Source organism: Hypanus sabinus, chromosome 3 (genome assembly GCF_030144855.1).
Source record: "Hypanus sabinus isolate sHypSab1 chromosome 3, sHypSab1.hap1, whole genome shotgun sequence".
Classification (NCBI taxonomy): Eukaryota; Metazoa; Chordata; class Chondrichthyes; order Myliobatiformes; family Dasyatidae; genus Hypanus; species Hypanus sabinus.
Genome location: NC_082708.1, coordinates 95,967,967 through 95,991,136, shown reverse-complemented (window position 1 = coordinate 95,991,136; position 23,170 = coordinate 95,967,967). Strand labels below are relative to the sequence as shown.

Sequence of the window (23,170 nt, the reverse complement as noted above, 5' to 3'; positions counted from 1 at the left end):
GAACAGTAGGCACTGAACCTTGTACTGCAGTCATCCGTGTATGTCTAAATTTCTCTTAAACATAAATTGAGTTTGCATGCACTACTTGCACTGGCAGTTCATTCCACACTCACAAGCCCCTCTGAGTGAAGAAACTTTCCCTCATGTTCCTCTTAAACTTCTCTTTTTACCCTTAACCCATGACCTCTGATTGTAGCCCCACCCAACCTCGGTGGGGGAAAAAGCTGGCTTGTCCTTGCCCTATCTATACCCTTCATAATCTTGTAAACCTCCATCATATCTCCTCCCAATCTTCTATTTTCCAAAGAATAAAGTTCTAACCTATTCAAACCTGCCTTGTAAATTTTCTCTGAATTCCATCTTATTTATATCTTTCCTGTATGTAGGTGATCAAAACTGCACACAATACTTCAAATTAGGCCTCACCAAAGCCTTGTACAACTTCAACATACTACTCAATACTTTAATTTTTGAAGACTAATGTGCCAAAGCTTTCTTTACAACCCTATCAAACTATGATGCTACTTTCAATTAATTATGGACCTGTATTCCCAGATCCCTTTGTTTGACCGCAGTTCTCATTACCCTATATTCTTCTGTAAGACCTACCCTGCTTGTTCCTACCAAAGTGCAACACATGCAGATCTACATTAAATTCTATCTGCCATTTTTCCAGCTGGTTCAGCAAGTTCTGATCTTACTCATTGTATAATACACCCCCAATCATGGTGTCATCTACAAATTTGTTGATCAAGTTAACCATGTTACCACTGATATAAATGACAAATAACAATGGACCTGGCACCAGCATGAGAAAATCTGCAGATGCTGGAAATCCAAAACAATGCATACAATGCTGGAACTCAGCAGGCCAGGCAGCATCCATGGAAAAGTGTCAATGTTTTGGGCTGAGATCCTTCATCAGGACTGGACAGGAAGATGAGAACTCAGTGAGAAGGTAGGTGGAGGGGAGGAAGAAGTACAATGTGGTAGGTGATAGGTGAGAGGGGTGAAGTAAAGAGCTGGGAAGCTGATAAGTAAAAGATAAAAGGCTGCAGGAGGGGAAAACTGAGAGAGTAGAAGACCATGGAGGAAGGGAAGGGAAGGAGCACCAGTGGGAGGGTTTGGGTGGGTAAGGAGATAAGGTGAGAGAGGAAAAAAGGAATGTGGGGGGTGGGGGGGCAATTGCCAGAAATTCAAGATATTGGTGATCGTGCCATCAGGTTGGAAGCTACCCAGACAGAATATAAGATGTTGCTCCTCCAACCTAAGTGTGGTCTCATCTCGGCTGTAGAGGTACGTCAGCTTGGTGAAGTGGTCTCCCAATCTATGTCAGGTTTCACCAATATATAGGAGGCCACACTATGAGCACTGTATACAGTATAAGACCCAACAGACTCGCAGGTAAAGTGTTGCCTCACCTGGAAAGACTTTCTAGGGCCCTGAATGGTAGTGAGGGAGGAGGTGTTTGCAAGGATAAGTGCCAGGAGGGAGCTCAGTGGGGAGGGATGAATGGACAAGGGAGTTGTGCAGTGAGCAATCCCTGTGGAAAGCATAAAGTGGGGAAGGGGGAGAAGGGAAATATGTGCTTGGTAGTAGAATCCTTAGTAGTAGATGGCAAAAATTGTGGAGAATTATGTGCTGGATGCGGAGGCTAGTGGGGTGGTAGGTGAGAACAAGAGGAACTCTTTCCCTGGTAGGGTGGCGGAAGGATGGAGTGAGGGTAGACATACATAAAATGGAAGAGATGCGGTTAAGGGCAGCATTGATGGTAGAGGAAGGGAAAGCCCTTTCTTTGAAGAAAGAGGACATCTCCTTTGTTCTGGAATGAAAAACCTCATTCTGAGAGCAGGCATAACTGGGACCCATGCAAGTACCCATGGCTACACCCTTGTTTGAAGGAAGTGGGAGGAGCTGAAGGAAAAATTATTAAGAGTGTGGACGTTCCACCAGATGGGGGAGAGTTGGTGGTAGAGGGGAACTATTGTGTCTGGTGTCCAGAAAGAAGCAGAGAGCTTTAAGGCCTTCCTGATGGGGGTTGGAGGTGTATAGGGAATAGACATCCATTGCGAAAATGAAACAATCCGGGCCAGGGAACTGAAAGTAATTGAAAAAATCCAGAGTATGTGAAGTGTCATGGATGCAGGTGGGAAGGGACTGAACGAGAGAGGACAAGACAGAGTTGAGGTATCTGTCTGTGAGTATACCTCACTGGGGCAGGAACAAGCTAAAATAATAGGTCTACCTGGACAACTGGGTTTGAGGATCTTGGGTAGGAGGTAGGAACAGGAGGTGAGGGAAGTCGGAACTTTAAGGCTGTTGGCAGTGGATGGGCGATCCCCTGAGTTAATAAGGATGGTGATGGTGTGGGGGACAATGGCCTGGTGCTCCTTAGGGGGATCTTGTTCGAGGAGTAAGTAAGAGGAGATGTCTGAGAGTTGTCACTGGACCTCAGCAAGGTAGAGGTCAGTCCACCAAACTACTACAGCACCCCCTTATTTGTGGGTTTGATGGTGAGGTTAGGATTATTGCAGAGGAAGTGAAGAGCAATACATTCAGAAGTCAGGTTGGAATTGGAGAGTGTGGTGGTGAAATCGAGACAGTTGATGTCCTGTCAGCAGTTAGCAACAAAAAGATCCAGACCAGGCAGAAGGCCAGGGTGGAGTGTCCAGGAAGAGGAGGAGGGTCAAAGATGGGAGAAGGTGTCATCAGGGTAGGCTGGAGAGTCCTTACCAGAGAAGTAGGCACGGAGACAGAGATAAAAGAGCTCAGCGTTATGGTAGGCGTGGAATTCACTGAGGTGTGGGTGCAAGGGAGAAAAGGTGAGTATAAGTGACTATGGAGTGCCAATCCCTTTGGCACTCATCACAGGCCTCCAGTCAAAATGGCAACCGTCTACTACCATTCTCTGGCATCTCCCACAAAGCTAATTTACTACCTCACCCTGAATTCTGTGTGACTGAACCTTATTGGCAAACCTCCCAAGTGCAACCTTGTCAAATGCCTTGCTAAAGTCCATGTCGACAGCATCCACTGCCTTGCCTTCAACTGTCCTAGTAACTTTGAAAAACTATAAGACTGGTTAGATGCAACCTACCACACACAAAGCCATGCTACCTGTCCCTAATGAGTCCACATCTATCCAATTGCTTGTATATTGGGTCCCTTAGAATACCTTCCAATAACTTTCCCACTACTGATTTCAGGCTCACCAGCCAATAATTTCCTGGTTTATTTTTACAGCCTTTCTTAAACAGCAGAACAACATTAGCTATCCTCCAATCCTCCGGTACCTCGCCTGTCACTAAGGATGATTTAACTATCTCTGCTAGGGCCTCTGCAATTTCTGCACTTGCCTCCTACAGTATCCAAGGGAACACTTTGTCAGCCTCTGGGGATTTATCCATCTGAATTTGCCTTGACATAAAAAACCACCTCCTCTTTGGTCTGTATAGGGTCCATGACCTCAATGCCATTTTGCCTCACTTCTATAGACTCTATGTCCATCTTCTGAGTAAATACAGATGCAAACAAATCCATTTAAAATCTCCCCTAACATACAGGTTTTGTACTCTCAAAATTCCACATTTGAAGGCCTCCCACTTACCAAGCACGCCTTTTCTGGAAAACAACTTGTCCCAGTCCACACTTGCCACATCCTTTCTGATGCCATCAAAATTGGCCTTTCTCCAATTTAGAATCTCAACCTGCAGACCACAACGGCTGGAGAGATGATACTGGAGCAAAGACTTGAGACTCTTTGGAAATGGGAACTAACTCTGGGGAAGATGTGTACAGGCTAACCAAGTTGCTCCTCAACACAGCTGAGGCCAATATTCCTGAAGAGAATGAGAAGCAAAGTATAAATTCAGATATGAGGAAAGCAGAAATATAAAGCAAAATTTAGTGAGGGAGCTCTGGTTGAAAAGTGGAATCTGCATACCTGAATGTGGGGAATATAGGTACCAATAAACATATGAAAATGTGATATTGTAGCTGAAACAGGACTTACAGGAGATGAAGGCTGTCAGTATATCAGTCCTGGTTAGATGACATGGAAAGGGGGAATAAAAGGAAATGACACCTTTGTGGTTACAAGATTAACTATCCATCCCCATCTTCTTGAAACCTACCATCTCTGACATGATCATTAATAGTCCCTATTATTCTCCATATGTGGCCAATTAATCTAGCCAATGCACAAAAATACAACTGCAGATGCTGTGGATCAAAGAATACGTACACGACGCTGGAAAAACTCAGCAGGTCAGGCAGCATCCGTGAGAAAAGAGTAGCTAATGTTTCCTGATGAAGGGTCTCAGCCCAAAACTTTGGCTACTCTTTTCTCATGGATGCTGCCTGACCTGCTGAGTTCTTCCAGCGTCGTGTACGTATTCTCTAATCTTGCCAATGTATCTTCAGGATGCAGAAGGAAACCCAAGCAGTCAAAGTTCAAAGTATATTTATTATAAAAGTACATATATGTCACCACATACAACCTGGAGATCCATTTTCTTGTGGGCATACTCGATCAATCCACAGAATAATAACCATAACAGAACCAATGAAAGTTTGTGCCAACATGGGCATTCAACCAGTGTGCAAAAGACATCAAACTGCAAATACAGAAAGAAAGAATAATAATTCTCAACACAGAATCAACACTAATTCTAAGCAATCAATATTGAGATGACTTGAGATGAAGAACTGTTGAAAGTGAGTCTATTGGTTGTGGAAACATTTCAGTGATGGACAAGTGAGATTGAGTGAAGTTATCCCCTTTGGTTCAGAGGCTTGATGGCTGAAGGGTAATAACTGTTCCTGAACCTGATGGTGTGAGTCCAGTGGCTCCTGCACCACCTTCCTGATGGCAGCAGTGAGAAGAGAGCCTGGCCTGGTTGGTGGATGGCAGGAAGCTCCTGATGATGGATACTGCTTTCCTATGATGGCTTTTTGTGTAGATCTGTTTGATAGTGGGGAGGGCTTTGCCCATAATGGACTGGGCTGTATCCACTACCTTTTGTAGAATTTTCCATTCAAGGGCATTGGCGTTTCCATACCAGGCTATGATGCAGCCAGTCAATATACTCTCTACTACACATATATATATTTATCAAAGTTTTAGATGTCATGCTGAATCTCTGCAAACTCCTAAATTTGCACTGCCGTGCTTTTTTCATAATTGCACCTAGATGCTAGGCCAGGGTAACACTCAGCAAGGCTTGTTTGAAGAAAACACTGGCCAATTTCCATCAGCAAACAACTTGTAGCACCACAGGTCCCAATATACTAGACCACTCTTACACTAAGATAAGAAATGCCCCCTATCATTGTCCAGACTGCATTTTGGTAAATCAGATCACTTAGCTGTCCTTCTCCTACCTGCACACAGGCAGAGACTACAGAGCAAACCTCCAGAGACTAGGACAACAAAGAGATGGTTGCAGAATGCAGAAGAGCAGCCTCAGGAATGCTTTGACTTGGTAGACTGGGCTGTGTTCAAAAGCTCTTTTGCGAATCTGAATGTATGGTTGTGATGGACTTTATTATAACAGTTGTTGACAAGTGTGTCCCCATTCAGTTCCTCAACCAGAAGCCCTGGATGAACCAGGAAATCTGAGCCTTCTGAGAGCCAGATCAGAGGCATTCAAGTCTGGTGGTCAAGAAAGTTACAAAAGCTCCAGGTATGATCTCAGGAAAGCTACCTCATCGGCAAAGTGGCAATTCCAGATGAACAACGAAGGATGATCAATATTTGTGTCAGGGCTTGAATTCTATCACCTCTATCACATTCTTCCTTCAGTGGTTGGTAAGTTGATGTAGAAGATCCTGAGAGGCAGGATTTATGAACATTTGGAGAGGCATAATATGATTAGGATGGGTCAGCATGGCTTTGTCAAAGGCAGATCATGCTTTATGAGCCTGATTGAATTTTTTGAGGATATGACTAAACACATTGATGAAGATGTAGTGTATATGGATTTCAGCAAGGCATTTGACAAAGTACCCAATGCAAGGCTTATTGAGAAAGTAAGGAGGCATGGGATTGTTTTGTGGATCCAGAACTGGCTTGCCCACAGAAGGCAAAGAGTGGCTGTAGAGGGGTCATATTCTGCATGGAGGTTGGTCACCAATGGTGTGCCTCAGGGATCTGTTCTGGGACCCCTACTCTTTGTGATTTTTATAAGTGACCTGGATGAGGAAGTGGAGGGATAAGTTAGTAAATTTGCTGATGACAAATAGGCTAGAGGTGTTGTGAATCATGTGGAGGGCTGTCAGAGGTTACAGCAGGACATTTGATAGGATGCAAAACTGGGCTGAGAAGTGGCAAATGGAGTTCAACCCAGATGTGTGAGGTGTTCATTTTGGTAGATCAAATATGATGACAGAATATAGTATTAATGGTAAGACTCTTGGCAGTGTGGGGTATCAGAGGGATTTTGGGGTCTGAGTCCATAGGACACTCAAAGCTGTGTGCAGGTTGACTCTGTGGTTAAGAAAGCGTACGGTGTATTGGCCTTCATCAATCGTGGAATTGAGTTTAGGAGCCGAGAGGTAATGTTGCAGCTATATAGGACCCTGGTCAGACCCCACTTGGAGTACTGTGCTCAGTTCTGGTCACATCACTATAGGAAGAATGTGGAAACCATAGAAAGGGTGCGGAGGAGATTTACAAGGATGTTGCCTGGATTGGGGAGCATGCCTTAAGAGAATAGGTTGAGTGAACTCGGCCTTTTTTCTTTGGAGTGATGGAGGATGAGAGGTGATTTATATTCTCTATATTGTGTTGTGGTTGGTCTGGAGTTTTTTTGTGTTGTGGGGCTTGGGGAGGACACTAAGTTTACTTGTCTTCAATTTAGGTGCTTTTTTTAGAATTCTCTTTCTCTGTATCATATTGTCATTGTATGCTTAATTTTGCACTGTATTAATGTTCCTCATTGTGATTTGGGTTTTTTTAAATCTGTAAAGTGTATAAAAAAACTAATAAAAAAAAGATGACGAGAGGCATTGATTGTGTGGAAGGTCAGAGGCTTCTTCCCAGGGCTGAAATGGCAAACACGAGAGGGCACAGGTTTAAGGTGCTTGGAAGCAGGTACAGAAGAGATGTCAGGGGTAAGTTTTTTACTCAGGTAACCCTGGGTAATTTCTAAGGTAAGGACATGTTCAGCACAGCTTTGTGGGCTGAAGGTATTATGCTGTAGGTTTTCTATGTTTGTAAAGTTAAATCAAGCAACAGAGGCGACAATAGGGCTTCCCTCCTAGTTAAGCTCAACGCCGTCTATGCTCCCTTTGGCCAACAAAACATGGAGGAACCATCATGAACAACTATTGCCCTAATGATCTTGTGATTTCAGTCTCTGAGACTGACAATGTGAGCAGCCTTCAGGAAGGTGAACCCACAAAAAGCATCTGGCCCACACAGGGTACCTGACCAAGTAGTAAAGACCTGTGCTGATCACCTGACTGGAGCATTCACTGACTCCCTAAAGGTTAGTTTGCAGGTTGAGTCTGCATTGAGGAAGGCAAATGCAATGTTAGCATTCATTTCAAGTGTACTAGAATATAAAAGCAAAGATGCGAGGTTGAGACTTTACTGGTGCACTGAACATTAACACTGATGAGGCCTCACTGGGAGTATTGTGAGCATTTTGGAGCTCATTGTCTTAGAAACTGGAGAGGATTCAGAGGGGGTTCACAAAAATGATCCAAGGATTGAATGGCTTGTCATACGAAGAGTGTTTGATGGCTCTGGGCCTGTATTCACTGGAATTCAGAAGAATGAGGGGTGACCTCATTGAAACCTATCAAATACTGAAAGGCTTTGATAGAATGGATGTGCAGAGGATGTTTCCTGTGATGGGAGAATCTAAGACCAGAGGACAGAGCCTCAGAACAGAGGGGTGTCCTTTTAGAATGGAGATAAAGAGGAATTTCTTTAGCCAGAGAGTGAAAGAAGTATGCAAAGCCTTACAGGTGAATCAACATTTCGATATTCAGTCAGAGGACCTAGTGGTGAATGGAAAAATAAAGGATAAATTTAGCTAAATTTGTGAGAAAACTGGCCTAAAGTGGAAACAGGTGCTGCCTTTGGTTCTGATGACTATTCGAGCCACTGCTAATGGAACTATTGTTTTGCTCTGAAAAAAAAGCAGTAGCTGGTATGGACAGGAAAGGAATGGAGTGTTATGGGCTGAGTGTGGGCCAGTGGGACTAGGTGAGAGTAAGCGTCGGCACGGACTAGAAGGGCCGAGATGGCCTGTTTCCATGCTGTAGTTGTTAATTATATGGTTAAATCACCAACAGGTAAAGGAATCCCAGCAACTATAAACAGACACTAAGTGCCACAGCATCGAGCCTGGAGACTACTTGGTGGTGTGGACACTTCAAAGAGAGAATTGTTTGGAACCTTGATTTGAAGGACCATTTCAGGTGTTGCTGGTTACAATACAGCCATCAAGGTAAGAGGAAAGCTGCCGTGGATTCATGCTTCTCACTGTAAGAAGGTTCCAACTGACATGGAAAACATATAAAATCACTGGGAATCCTAATGACAATGGTTATATTAGCCCTTGTCTTTTTTTCTGACAGATTCTCTTTCAATATTTTTATTAGTTTCTGCATAAAGGAATACAGAGTACAAGATATATATTAGAAGTTAAAAGAAAAAAGATAGTACCAAATACAAAGTATTAAAAATACAATCACAAAACCCTGAATTCATAAAAATTAAATTGTAATATTGAAATATAATAATTTTGTTATACAGAAAAAAATTCAAACCCACTACCAAAGTCAGAGCTGTAACATATAATAAAATATATTATTAGCCACCATCTGTACTTTTACAACAGATCAAAGGTTTTGAAAATAACTCAAAAATGGTCCCCACAATGTATAAAAGTCTAGGCTAGATTCAAACACTGAACATCGGATCTTCTCTAAATTTAGGTGTGACATAACATCCTGTAACCATTGAGTATGAGTAGGCGGAACAGCATCCTTCCATTTAAGCAAGAGCGCCCTCCTAGCTACAAGAGAAGTAAAAGCCAAAATATGCAAATCAGGTGTCTCCAAAATGAAGTTTTTTCCTCCAACAATACTGAATAATGCGGTCAAAGGGTTAGGCTTCAAAATTTACCTTGAAAAGTACCGAGAAAGTTTGGAATACTTCCTTCCAGTATCTTTCAAGGCTCGGACACGTCCAAAACATGCGTATTAAAGAAGTTTCTCCATTATTACATCTATCACAGAACGGGGATGTATCCGAATAAAAATGAGATAGCTTATCTTTAGACATCTGAGCCCGATGAACCACTTTAAATTGTAAAAGGGAATGACAGGTACATAACAATGAAGTGTTAACCAATTAAAATATTTCACTCCAAGTTTCCTCAGAAATTGAAGTCTGTAAATCTTTTTCCCAAAGATTTTTAATTCTGTCTATGGGAACGTTTCTCATTCCTAACAACATACCATAAATATTGGATATTGAAAGGTTTCAAATTAAAAATTACAGCTAATAAGTCCTTATCGGAACTTACAGGAAATATATATAGTTGAGAACGCAGAAAGTCTCTAATTTGTAAGTACTGAAAAAAATGAGTTTTGGGTAAACTATATTTAGCTGACATTTGCTCAAATGAAAGAAGACTTCCTCCAACAAACAAATCCTGGAAGCATTTAGTACCCAATCTATCCCATTCTTTAAAAACTGAATCGGTCATCGAAGATTAAAAGAAATAGTTAAAACAAATGGGACTAGACAAAGAAAATCTCAATAGACCAAAGAATTTCCTAAATTGGACCCAGATCCTCAAAGTATGTTTAACTTCCAAAGTTTCAGTTAAAGATAAAGGGAGTGAGGATCCAAGAAGAGAAATAATAGACAATTTATTAACAGAGTTAGCTTCTAAATAAACTCATATTGGACAATCCTCATGGTTAATATAATATGTCCAAAACGTAAGATTTCGTATATTGATTGCCCAATAATAAAACCTAAAATTTGGTAAAGTTAAACTTCAGTTCTTCTTAGATTTTTGAAGATGAACTTTATTTAGTCAAGAATGTTTGCTTTTCCATATATAAGAAGATATAATAGAATTGAGAGAATCAAAAGAAGATTTAGGAATAAAAACAGGTAATGCCTGAAAAAGGTATATAAATTTAGGTAAAATGTTCATTTTAATAGAGTTGATTCGGCCAATCTGACAGATTCAATAACTACAAACACTTTCTTATGAAAGATTTGCAAATGTACAAACAGGGCCAATGTCCTACTTTGCTGAGTTTGTATGGATATCCAGGCACATGTGGAAATGGCTGAGCCCTTTTTACCCGTGCCCTTTAATGGAACAGAGATAAACTGTTACTTCAGTTGGTCCACGCCCTCTGTTGCGGATATGTTGCTACAGCAAAGCTCAGACTCCAAAACTTACAGCCCTCCTCTGCCAGAATATCACTGGGGAAAGACGGGGATATAGATTAGGAAAGAACAATTGCTTCAGAGGATGGTATATACAGTGGCATGCAAAAGTTTGGGGACTCCTGGTCAAAATTTCTGTTACTGTGAATAGCTAAGCGAGTAAAAGATGACCTGATTTCCAAAAGGCATAAAGTTAAAGATGACACATTTCTTTAATATTTTAAGCAAGATTACTTTTTTATTTCCATCTTTTAGTTTCAAAATAAGAAACGAAATGGGCCTGAAGTAAAAGTCTGGGCAAGCTGCATGGTCAGTACTTAGTAACATCCCCTTTGGCAAGTATCACAGCTTGTAAACACTTTCAGAAGCCAGCTAAGAGACTTTCAATTCTTGTTTGGGAGAATTTTGCCCATTCTTCCTTACAAAAGGCTTCTATTTCTGTGAGATTCTTGGGCCATCTTGCATGCACTGCTCTTTTGAGGTCTATCCACAGATTTTCAATGATGTTTAGGTCGGGGGACTGTGAGGGCCATGGCAAAACCTTCAGCTTGAGGTAGTCCATTGTGGATTTTGAGTTGTGTTTAGGATCATTATCCTGCTGTAGAAGCCATCCTCTTTTCATCTTCAGCCTTTTTACAGATGGTGTGATGTTTGCTTCCAGAATTTGCTGGTACTTAATTGAATTCATTCTTCCATTCTACCAGTGAAATGTTCCCCGTGCCACTGGCTGATGTCACTGCACAGTCGAACAGTGCACCACCACTCCAGAGTCTGCTAAATCTTCCCGAAGGTCTTTTGCAGTCAAATTGCCTTTCTAGCAATCCTACAAGCAGTTCTCTCAGAAAGTTTCCTTGGTCTTCCAGACCTCAACTTGACCTCCACCGTTCCTGTTAACTGCAATTTCTTAATTACATCACAAACTGAGGAAACGGCTACCTGAAAACGCTTTGCTATCTTCATATAGCCTTCTCCTGCTTTGTGGGTATCATTTATTTTAATTTTTAGAGTGCTTGGCAGCTGCTGACTGTTGGGACAAGGTTTGAGGAGTCAGGGTATTTATAAAGCTTTGTAATTTGCATCACCTGGCCTTTCCTAACGATGATTGTGAACAAGCCATAGCCCTAACAAGCTAATTAAGGTCTGAGACCTTGGTAAAAGTTATCTGAGAGCTCAAATCTCTTGGGGGTGCCCAAACTTTTGCATGGTGCTCCTTTCCACTCTAAAATTGTACAAAACAAAAATAATACACTAATCTCGCTTAAAATGTTGAAAAGAATGTTTCATCTTTAACTTTATGACTTTTGGAGATCAGTTCATCTTCTACTCACTTAACTATTCACAGTAACCAAAACTTTGACCGGGGTGCCCAAACTTTTACGTGTCACCATACCTCCATATGACCCGAGGGTAAAAGCTCTTAGTGTAGTCCCTGGGGAAGGTAACACTTGCCTATGGAAATGGTAAGGTACAGGAACTTTTCCAAGGCATCAATTAGCAAATGGAACTACATATGCTCTTGATCAAACCCAACAAGCAATATCTAAACTGTTGACAGAGTTGGTGGAGATCCGTACAGTAGCATCACAAAACCAAATGGCTTTGGACTTTGTCATATCCAAAAAAGGATTGTGCCCTAATTGGATCAGAATGTTGCATTTACGTATCAGAATAATCCAAAGACATAACAATTTGTGGATCATATCCGAGAGGCCATCAAAAAGATTAAGTGGGAGATCAGTTTCACAATTATAACAGTCCGGGAAGAGGATGATGGGTGACTATCCTACATTATGGTATAACCATTGGTATAATAATAATAGCTGTTATTTGTATGCGATTTATGTGTAGTATAGGACTAAGAAGGAGAGTATATTAAAAATGGGTATCTGTTGATCCGGACTAGGGAAAGGGTGCTTTGTTTAACTAAAGTTCTGAGACTATCATTATTTGAATATTCAAATAATTTTTGACTAACAACTGTGTTTTGATGATTATGGTGTTGTCATGAAATGGCAGTAAGGAGGGAATGTGGAAATATATCTGTAACCCTGAAGTCTTTATGAATTTGTAACTTCTGTAAAATGTAATGTAATAAAATTGGGTCTTTGAAATCCCAAGGTGCTTTGCTGGCTTATGTGCGAAAACTTCAAGTGTGTTTGTGTTACATGGGAACAAACTATTTCTTTGATGACAGGCAATTTGTTTTATGGCCAGGGGAGATGTTTTGATAACAGGTGTAAACAAGATGGAAGCTTCTAAAGATCAAATGTGAGAAAGAGATAAAGATGAAGAATACAGAGGATTGTAATGTTATGGAATGAAGCAACCTAATCAATGTTCTTGGTAAAAATATGTATAAAGGTACTTCGGTTGAAACAGAAGATAGAAGCTATATTTCCAGATGAAATTTGGCTGGAGGTATACCTCCCCTTGCAAGTGAAATAATAAATGGATTAAAAATGTGATCCACTCTGAATGTGTTGTAGTCTGTTTCTTTATATTGGAAGACCTGGCTAAACGGTACATGACAGAAGTAAAGACAGAAAATGCTGCAAATACTCCACTGGTCATGAGGATGGAGATAGAAACAGAATTAATGATTCAATTGAATGACATTACAGACAAACTGGGAACAGTTAGAAAACAAGCATTGCTTGAATTTCACAGAAAGGGGAGGAATGGAGAGAATAAAGAAAAATTGAATGATACAGATAATTGTGGTGCTGGGTGAGAGATTGTAGAAGGCTCTTAATTGATGAAAGTAGAGGGAAAACCAAGGAAGAGAAAAGAAAACCAACAAATTGAATACAGCACTTGTTAGATATTTGCTAGATTATAGGTTGGTTCCCATGGTAGTATGGCAATTAGTACGATGCTATTGCAGATCAGGGCGTCAGAGTTTGGAGTTCTATTCCATTTGCATCTGTAAAGAGTCTGTATGTCCTCCCCATGGAATGTGTGGGTTTCCTCTCTATGCTTGGTCTCCTCCACCAGTCCAAAGGTGTAATGATTAGTAGGTTAATTGGACATTGTAAATTGTCCCATGATTAGGCAAGGGTTAAATCGGGGGCTGCTGAGTGGCATGGCTCACATGGCTGGAAGTGCCTATTCTGTACTGTATCTCAATAATCCAACAAGTCAAGCAGCATCTATGGAGAGAGAAACAATGAATGAAACAAATGGTCATGATCAAAAGGCCAGAAATGGCACATCTGAAATAATAAAACACTGCAAACACTCAGCAGCTCAGGTAGCAAAATAAATAAAGGTGATGTTTCAGCTCAAAGACCTTTCAACAACCCTGACAAGGTCACAGATTCAGAGTTGCATCACTTCCCCTATTTCCTCAGTTCTCTCTCTGCTTAACACCCCTTGGTCCAGGAAGAATCAGCACCATTTATTACAACTGACCTACAGGAAAGCCATGAAGTTTATTATTTAGCAGCAGCTGTATAATGCAAGACAAAAATGGCTATAATTGTGAGAAGGAATAAATAGGGCAAAAGACAAATAATCGGCTGCTTCATTCAGTTTCTCGGTCTCCACCTCACAAGCCTTCTCTTTGTTTTCTTCAGCCCTCTCCTGTTTCTGAAATAAAAGCTTGCCTGGTTTCCAAATGTTCTCATTTTGATAAAAGATCATGAACCTGAAACATTTATTTTGTTTCCCTGCACAGGAACTCCCTGACTTGCTAAACACTTGCATAATTTTGTTTTATTTTTTAATAACAGCAGGGCTTTATTTCAATTTCAACCAGTTTTCTTCAATTGACTTCCACAAGCATGTATCTTGGAGAACCTGTGGGGTTTTCTGCCTATCTATTTTACCTCCACCCGCAGTAGTTCCTTTCCTTTTCAATTAAGTGCAGGCTATAGACTGGGGAATACCAGATCAGAAATCTAAACCTGGCTACGATGGGTAAGGAAGCCACAGGAATTTGTACAGTTCTGAATGATAGAAGAGGGCAAGTAACTGACAGAAGGAGCGGCACACATGGATGAGTGTTTAATGGATGTAACGCATGAAGGTACAACCAAGAGCTGGGAAGTGGGAGTGAGTCGCAAAGTCAAGGGTTCAAGGTTAAGTTAAAGTGAAATTTATTGTCATATGCACAAGCAGGTGTATGCAGAGGTGCACTGATACTTGCAGCAGCATCACAGGCACATAGCATTGTTTAAGCAGCATTCATAAGAAAATCATACATAAGAACAAAAGCAAAATAAAGCCCATTTTAGTGCAAAGTGATCAGAGTTGCTAAGCTGTGATGATTAGGGCTTTGCTGGTTGGTTCAAGAACTGGATAGTTGAAGGGAAGTCGCTGTCTTCAACCCAGCAGTGTGGGACTTCCAGCTTCTGATGGTAGCAACAGAAACTGTCATAGTTGGAATGGTGGGGATCATTGATAATGGATGACATTGCCTCTTACAGATACTACCAAGATGGTGAGGGATGAGCCTGCACTGTATTGCCTCCTGTAGATACTACTAAGATGGTGAGGGATGAGCCTGCACTGTATTGCCTCCTGTAGATACTACTAAGATGGTGAGGGATGAGCCTGCACTGTATTGCCTCCTGTAGATACTACTAAGATGGTGAGGGATGAGCCTGCACTGTATTGCCTCCTGTAGATACTACTAAGATGGTGAGGGATGAGCCTGGGGTGTATTGTCTCCTGTAGATACTACTTAGATGGTGAGGGATGAGCCTGCACTGTATTGCCTCCTGTAGATACTACTAAGATGGTGAGGGATGAGCCTGGGGTGTATTGTCTCCTGTAGATACTACTTAGATGGTGAGGGATGAGCCTGCACTGTATTGCCTCCTGTAGATACTACTAAGATGGTGAGGGATGAGCCTGGGGTGTATTGTCTCCTGTAGATACTACTTAGATGGTGAGGGATGAGCCTGCACTGTATTGCCTCCTGTAGATACTACTAAGATGGTGAGGGATGAGCCTGGGGTGTATTGTCTCCTGTAGATACTACTAAGATGGTGAGGGATGAGCCTGCACTGTATTGCCTCCTGTAGATACTACTAAGATGGTGAGGGATGAGCCTGCACTGTATTGCCTCCTGTAGATACTACTAAGATGGTGAGGGATGAGCCTGGGGTGTATTGTCTCCTGTAGATACTACTTAGATGGTGAGGGATGAGCCTGCACTGTATTGCCTCCTGTAGATACTACTAAGATGGTGAGGGATGAGCCTGGGGTGTATTGTCTCCTGTAGATACTACTAAGATGGTGAGGGGTGAGCCTGCACTGTATTGTCTCCTGTAGATACTACTTAGATGGTGAGGGATGAGCCTGCACTGTATTGCCTCCTGTAGATACTACTAAGATGGTGTGGGATGAGCCTGGGGTGTATTGGGCAGCTTCTTACATTTCTGCATTTTCGAATTTCCAAATCAACCCATGGTGCAGCCAGTTCAACAGTTCAGCTATATAACTTTGTTAATATGTTTGGTTACAAGCCAAACCTCCTCAGCCTCCTAAGCTAACAGGCTTTCCTTATGGTTGCATCTAAGTGCACAGCCTAAGACAGGTCATTGGAGATGTATTTAAAGTATTCAAGTATTTAAAATGCTGCATTCCCCAATCATAGATCTTAACACATAAGTCATTCAGCCCATCAAGTGTGCTCTGCCATTCAATCATGGCTAATTATTTTCACTCTCAACCCTATTGCCCTGTCTTCTCTCTGTAACCTTTGTCACCCTTACTAATCAAGAAACTATCCACCTACGCTTTAAATACGCTCAAGTATTTGGCCTCCACATTTGAGCGTTTGGTAGCAACAGAATTCATTTGGCAATGAATTCCACAAATTTACTACACTCTTGCTTAAAACGTTCTTCCTCGGCAAGCAGACTCCTCAATACCTGTGATTCACCCAACTGCAATAGTTTCCTTGTTGAGATAGAAGGTGGCATTGGAACTGTACTTACCCTCCCAATCGGAGTGGACTAGAGGGTTAAGCATGGAGCCTTAAGGAGTTGTTGGTCATCAGAATGAGATGTTGTTAACACTCATCTCTACAGCCGTCTGCTGTTATGTAGATGCAGGTGGAGTTACGGAGGCTCAGTTCTTGAAGCTTGATGCTGAATTTGGATAAGATGATAGTATTAAATGCCGAGCTGTAATCGATGAACAACAGTCTGGCCTACAAGCCCTGTTGTCCAGATGATCCAGAGTAGAATGAAGGCCAGAGAAATCGCATCTGCGGTGGGCAAACTGGAGCAAATCCTGTTCAAATCTGAGAACCAATCTGCGCAGGACTTCTTTTTAATGGATGTAAACCCTACGTACCTGAATGAGGTCGTGTGGCGTTTGCGAGTTAGCACATTGCCCAGGTTGCAAGGCTGAGTGAGCATAGGGCCCTGGACACCGCTCCTGGCGTGTAGGAAGCTGGGACAATTGGCCCGATGTGAGCGGGAAAAACGACGATCGGCGCCGAAAGGCCGCTCTATGTGCCGGTGTGATTCGTTGAAAGTGACCGGAACTCGTATGCGTGGAATTATGTCTTGTCCATGAACTGTATTCACTTATTAAAAATCCCCGCAGACAGGGTGGAAAATTCAAAGCACGCAGTTTACAATGAGCACAAACCTGTCTCCATGGCTGAGTGCAATCGTTTTTCTAAAACAAAAGGCACATTCACACTTCTTCGTAAGCAGAGGGGATCAGGGACCTTTTCCTAATGCTCCTTTGCAACGAGTCTTACCCAGAGCGTTTCCTGTCCATCGGCATTTCGATCAAATACCCGTCGGTTACCACTGTAACAGTAGAGCGGTCTCACGTCGGTCACCAATGCATTGTAGACTAATCCGGGACCGTCACTCTCTCTCGGATGAGAGCAGTGTACTTTACGATGCGATGGAGGCAGTGGTTCTCAATGTGGTAAGTCCTATATCACTTATTTTCACGCGAAAAAAAAACCGAAATAATAATTCTGAATTCGATGTTAACATGTCACTGGAAATCTAACTGAAGTATCCGGACCTACCGAGTCTTTAGAGAGCGGCAATATCCCTGGAGCTCTCATTACATTCAACACAAACGTTTCATAAACGACGAACAGTTGGATACATGTTCCTGTCAGCACCTGCGAATTCGGATTTGGGGCCGTGCTTCAGAACTCTTCAGCCCACGCCTGAATTTCTCTTTGTTGCTTCCCCCATCCTTGCAGATAACTCTCCACACAGGAGATTTTCGCGGCATGTGACAATGGGAAGTGTCGTTGTTTGGTTATCTGCTTGTCAGCCCGGAGGCTCCCTGTGGCGCTCTCTAGTCGGCGATAAGACAGAGGCAGAGGACTTCGTTTAATATTAGCAACCTGTGGCAAACGCTGCATCAGCCGTGGCTGAGATCGGTTCTAGCTGAGCGCTTTGTTCTACAGATTCTTTAGCGAACTTTTAAGCCTGTCCGGTCTGAGAGCGTCCGGCAGACGGAGGAAGAGTCGAAACTACGAGAATAGTCGGTAGACTATTGGCAGGACCGTTTTCCTTTAAAAGAATTTCAACTATTTGAATTAAACGATAATTATTTTTTCCAGCACAACTTTGGATTTTAAGTTTGGAAAGGAATTTTAATTGTGATAGAATCTATTTATGAACAGTCAAGTGAATTGGTGTCCGTTTGAGGGGCTTTTTCCCCTTTCTTCCGAGACGCGGGGTCTCAGGAAGAACATCTCCCGAGGGACATTGTAAAACGAATGATCTCCGATGTTTTATTTGCCTCCACGGGAATGACAGGTAGGCCGTTGGTGAGATGGGACAACCCGTGTTTGCGTGGGTGGAGACTGAAACCAGTCCGGCTGAACAGGAGGACAAGATTTTAACGGGGCTCTTTGAAGAAAGAAGGCAAACGCAGCCCCTGCCTAGTGTGACTGACCACCGGTGAGATGCGGGTGCAGGCTCTCTGCAGTCAAACTCCAGAATCCTTCTGAACGACTGATCTGGCACCATCAGGTATGGGCGGGCGGGTATAGCAGCCGGGATGGCGTCGAACAGGACCCTCAATGAAGCGGTAACTGCCAGGAGTGAGCTGGCGGCTCGCGTCCTTACGGGGATCTTGCTCACGCTGTTGATCCTGTCTACCCTGTTCGGCAATGCGTTGGTGTGTGCCGCCTTGGTCCGCTTTCGACACCTCCGCACGAAGGTCACCAATATCTTCATAGTTTCGCTAGCGCTCTCCGACCTGCTGGTGGCCGTGCTGGTGATGCCCTGGAAAGCGGTGACAGAAGTCGTCACTTACTGGCCGTTCGGGAGCAGATTCTGCGATGTCTGGGTGGCTTCGGACATCATGTGCTCGACAGCGTCCATCCTGAACCTGTGTGTGATCAGTGTGGACAGGTACTGGGCAATCTCCAGCCCGTTCCTTTACCAGCGCAGAATGACTCACAGGGCTGCCTTGGTGATGATCGCCGTGACATGGGCGCTGTCGCTGCTCATCTCCTTCCTCCCCGTGCAATTCCACTGGCACAGCAGCCCAGCCGAGCAGTCGGCAGCGCCCAACAGCACCGAAAGCTGCGACTCCAGTCTCAACAGGACCTACGCGATCTCCTCTTCCCTGGTCAGCTTCTACATCCCCGTGGCCATCATGCTGGTCACTTACACGCGGATCTACAGGATCGCTCAGCTCCAAATCCGGCGCATCGCCTCGCTGGAGAGAGCGGCCGAACGTGCCCAGAACTGCTGCCGGAATAAGCGACAGGCTCGGCAGCCGGCGCAGCATCCCAGCGCGCTGAAGAGTTCCTTCAGGAAAGAGACCAAAGTCTTGAAGACGCTCTCCATCATCATGGGGGTCTTTGTTTGCTGTTGGATGCCTTTTTTCATCCTGAACTGTATGGTCCCTTTCTGCGACCGGCGCTCCCAGTCCACCGCCCCCGGGTTACCGTGTGTCAGCGAAACCACCTTTGACATCTTCGTGTGGTTCGGCTGGACCAACTCCGCCCTCAACCCGGTTGTCTACGCTTTCAACGCCGAGTTCCGCAAAGCTTTCTCCAGCCTGCTGGGTTGCCGAGACTTCTGCGCCAACAACCAAGTGGAGACGGTGAACATTAGCAACCAGCTTGTGTCCTACAACCAGGACACGGCCTTCCACAAGGAGATGGTTACGGCCTATGTCACCATGATTCCCAATGTAATGGACTGCATGGAAGACAACCAGATCTTTGACAGGGTGTCCCAGATCTTGGCCACCAATGAGTTAGCCACGGATTCCGTTTCCGAAGTGGAGGGAGATGCAGACTTGTCTTTAGATAAAATCACGCCTTTTACCTCGAATGGTTTGCACTGATAATATCGAGGCGACCAGGTAGCTCTGACCATCCAGCTCTCCCAAAATATAGTGCCATTCTAGGACAGGTCAGCTCATTTCCAGTGTGGACTCTTTAATGATCAGGTTCCAGTCATTGGTGGATGTTAACCTTTGGGGGAATGGAAATAAAAACAGCAGCGGGAAACCTGAACAAATGATAACTGTCATGCCGAGAGGAAATAAAAACATAAAGTGGGCTTAACGAATCGGTGGTAGTTCCACCAATTACCAACGTCCCTTACAACTCTGGGATTGGTCTCCAACGGATTTACCGTCTCAGTAAATGCAGATACCTTTTCATATTGTTAAGATGATGCATCACCTTGTGAGAACATTTTTAATTGAAATCAGTTCACAACTTTAATCCAATTAAGAGCCACTTATTCCAAATTTAACATATATACTGATGAATGAAAGTGACTCCCTACCCAAAGAGTGATATAGTGACTACAGAGGGTGTGTCACCAGACCGGTTCCTGGGATGCAGAGTCCATTGCATGACCAGATGGTCAGTAAGGTTGGCTTCTGTTCACCAGATGTTAGAACTGCTGCTTCACAGCGACCGTGGAGCAGGTTCAACCCAATCTCTGCGGCTGAGTCTGTACACCTGCATGTCCTGTCTGTGAGGAATGAGATGTGATCTCATTGGGACAAACAACAGTGGCTCAACTGGTTAAGTATGGTGAAGATGTTTTACTTAGCTAAGGAGTCTAGAACCAGAGGCCAATGCCTTAGTGTCAGCCTCCATATGCAGGCAGCTCCCAGCTAATAGGACTTGCCTACCACTGATTCCAGAGTTATCACCTATTTAACCCCCTGTGCTCCTCCATAGCCCTTGTTCACTCTTTGAACCAGTTGCTCCTGGGCTTCACTCTCCCTGCCTAAAGCTTGCCTTGTTGCCTGTTGTGTTTAGTGTCTGTTTTCTCTCGTGGCTTGTTATTTTGCAGTCTCTTATTAAAGAAATCATTCACGGATAAATTGTCTCTGATGCTGTCCTTTTGGATCAAGCCTCCTCTATATTTCCAGGAGAAGCAGTGTAGCAGACACGATTTATCAGTGCATGATAACTTTAATAATAGACTGCAAAATAACAAGTCATGAGGGTCCTCAAACCAAGAGAGAACAGAAACTAAACACAACAGGTAACAAGGTAGACTTTAGGCAGGAAGAGTGAAAGCTGGGGAGTGTGGATGAGAATGGGGATCCAGGTGATATCTGGAACATGTGACACATAAATCATATTAGCTGGGTGGAGACTGAGAAATGCCAGACAATTAGGACTAAAGCAAGGATCATTTCTTCACTTGGGATTCTCTAAACTGGAGGGATTTGCAGGATCATTCAATTCCAGATCAAAGATTGATACATTTCCATCCATCAAGGGAGTCAAGGGGCATACGTGGAGGACAAGATACTGTTGCTGAGTTATAGATGAGTCAACCTTTGTTGGATGGAAGAACAGACTTGAGGGGTTGAATTGCTTATTCTGCTGCTTTCCTTTAGTTCCTGATTCAGCCTGTACCTTGTGCTCACCCCTTCTACATTTCTAGTGGCAGCATGGGGACTTCGTGGGTTGAGCTGTGGAACAAGTTTCCTTGAATGTTCTTTCTGATGTTTTCTTGATAGTTCGCAGGTGTCAACTGTTTGTAAGTACCTTTGACAAGTACAGACACATAAAGGTGGACATAGAAAAAGGGGTAAGGGGCAAGACTAAATGTATAAAGAAGAATAAATAAAGGCTGCAACAGGTAAATGGGCAATCCAGTACTTATTCACTGTAGAATGGAGTCTTTCCCACCTTTTCGCAGAATGTTGACAGTGATTCACCTTTTCGCAGAATGTTGACAGTGATTTACAGCACAACAGATAATTTTGATTCCAAATGACTTCACTAAGGGTGTACATTACACAATACTCCCACCACTATTACAATTTACCATTTTGTGTTCAGATCACCCAACCCATTTTACTTTCACCATTCAACTGAGCTGATGATCACTGTGGACGAGGATTTCACAGGATATCTGAATGAGATTATCATACCTTCTCATGTTGACTGATGCCAGCTTGCCTGCCTCCAGCTGCTGCAAGCACAGTACCAATGTTCATAACTTTGGTCTTTATCCTCAATGAGCACTTGATCAACTATGTGATCAGTTGCTGGTGATCACCAGCTCTGCATTTTCTTTACACATTAATAACTAAAGTACCATCTGTACCATAGTTTCCCCCCGTTATTTTGTCATGTAGCTTTTGTGAGGAGTGTTTGCAAATACCACTAGCAGCCCCTGCTCCTCCCCCCACACCATCTTGCTACCCCCACCCCACAAAATTGTTTAGAATGTAAAAGTATTTTCTTTTTAAACTTATATTCATTCAATGAAAAGTTATTATCATAATTGTGTGTAGTCCTCAATTGCCTCAACCCAGAATCTATGTACCTTTTTGTTTCTAAATTTGATTTGCCTTAAAAGAAATCAACATTTTAAGTTTGAGAAAGAGAGAGAGAGAGAAAGTAATATTTCTTTCCTAGAGAGAAAATTAATTAAAATAATCAAATTCAAATTTAAAATGTTGATTTCTTTTATTACTTCTCTCTCTTTCTCTCTCATTCTCTCACTTTTTTTGAGCTGCATTAATCATGTACATAATTAACCATGGAGCCCATTCAGTTGGCCCCAATGTCCTGTATCCAACTGCTTTTCTTTTACAAAAGTGTATTCAACATCAAAACACTATACAATAATCAGGACCTCATAAACTACTTAGTTTCATATTAAAATATGATTATTACTATCTACAACACACTCGAGTCCCTGAGGTGCCAGTGTTCCTGGAAATTCCACAGTTTTCCCATCGATACCCCATACTCCTTCTCCAAGGATACTTGGCAGTGGATATAACCCCTGAAGGGGGCAGGCAGTTGGCTCAGGCAGAGTCATTAACTGTCCACTGATTGAACACATGAATGGCTAGCTTGGTAAGCCCAGAAACAAACTGACCAGGAGACCCCACCCCAAACAACCCTCTGCACTCTATACCATTTGCTTCTTAAATTATACTATTGTACCTGCCTCAACCGCTTCCTCTGGCAGCTCGTCCCATAAACTCACCACCCACTGTCTGATGAAGTTGGCTCTCAGGTCTCTTTTTCCACTCACCTTAAATCTACACCCCATAGGTTAGTATTCTGATATCCTGGGAAAAAGACACCTTACTTATGTCTCTCATAATCTTAAATATTTCTTTAAAGTTGACCCTCAATTTCCTATCTGCTAAGAAATGAAGACCTAACCTAGCCAACCTTTCCCAGGCCTGCATGTGCTGGCATCACCCTCATAAATATTTTTCTGTACTCCTTCCAGTTTAACCACATCCTTTCTGTTACAGGGTGACGGAAACAGTACACAGTGCTCCACGTGCAGC

The 23,170-nt window shown here is 42.9% G+C and overlaps 1 protein-coding gene across 1 annotated transcript; it reads left to right on the top strand.

Annotated features, from left to right (window-relative positions):
* The first annotated feature begins 16,711 nt into the window (after positions 1-16,711).
* drd5a (dopamine receptor D5a) lies at positions 16,712-19,723 on the top strand. The gene is made up of 2 exons (XM_059963345.1): positions 16,712-16,728; positions 18,436-19,723. The coding sequence occupies exons 1-2, from the start codon at positions 16,712-16,714 to the stop codon at positions 19,721-19,723; spliced, it is 1,305 nt and encodes a 434-aa protein (XP_059819328.1).
* Positions 19,724-23,170: the final 3,447 nt, after the last annotated feature.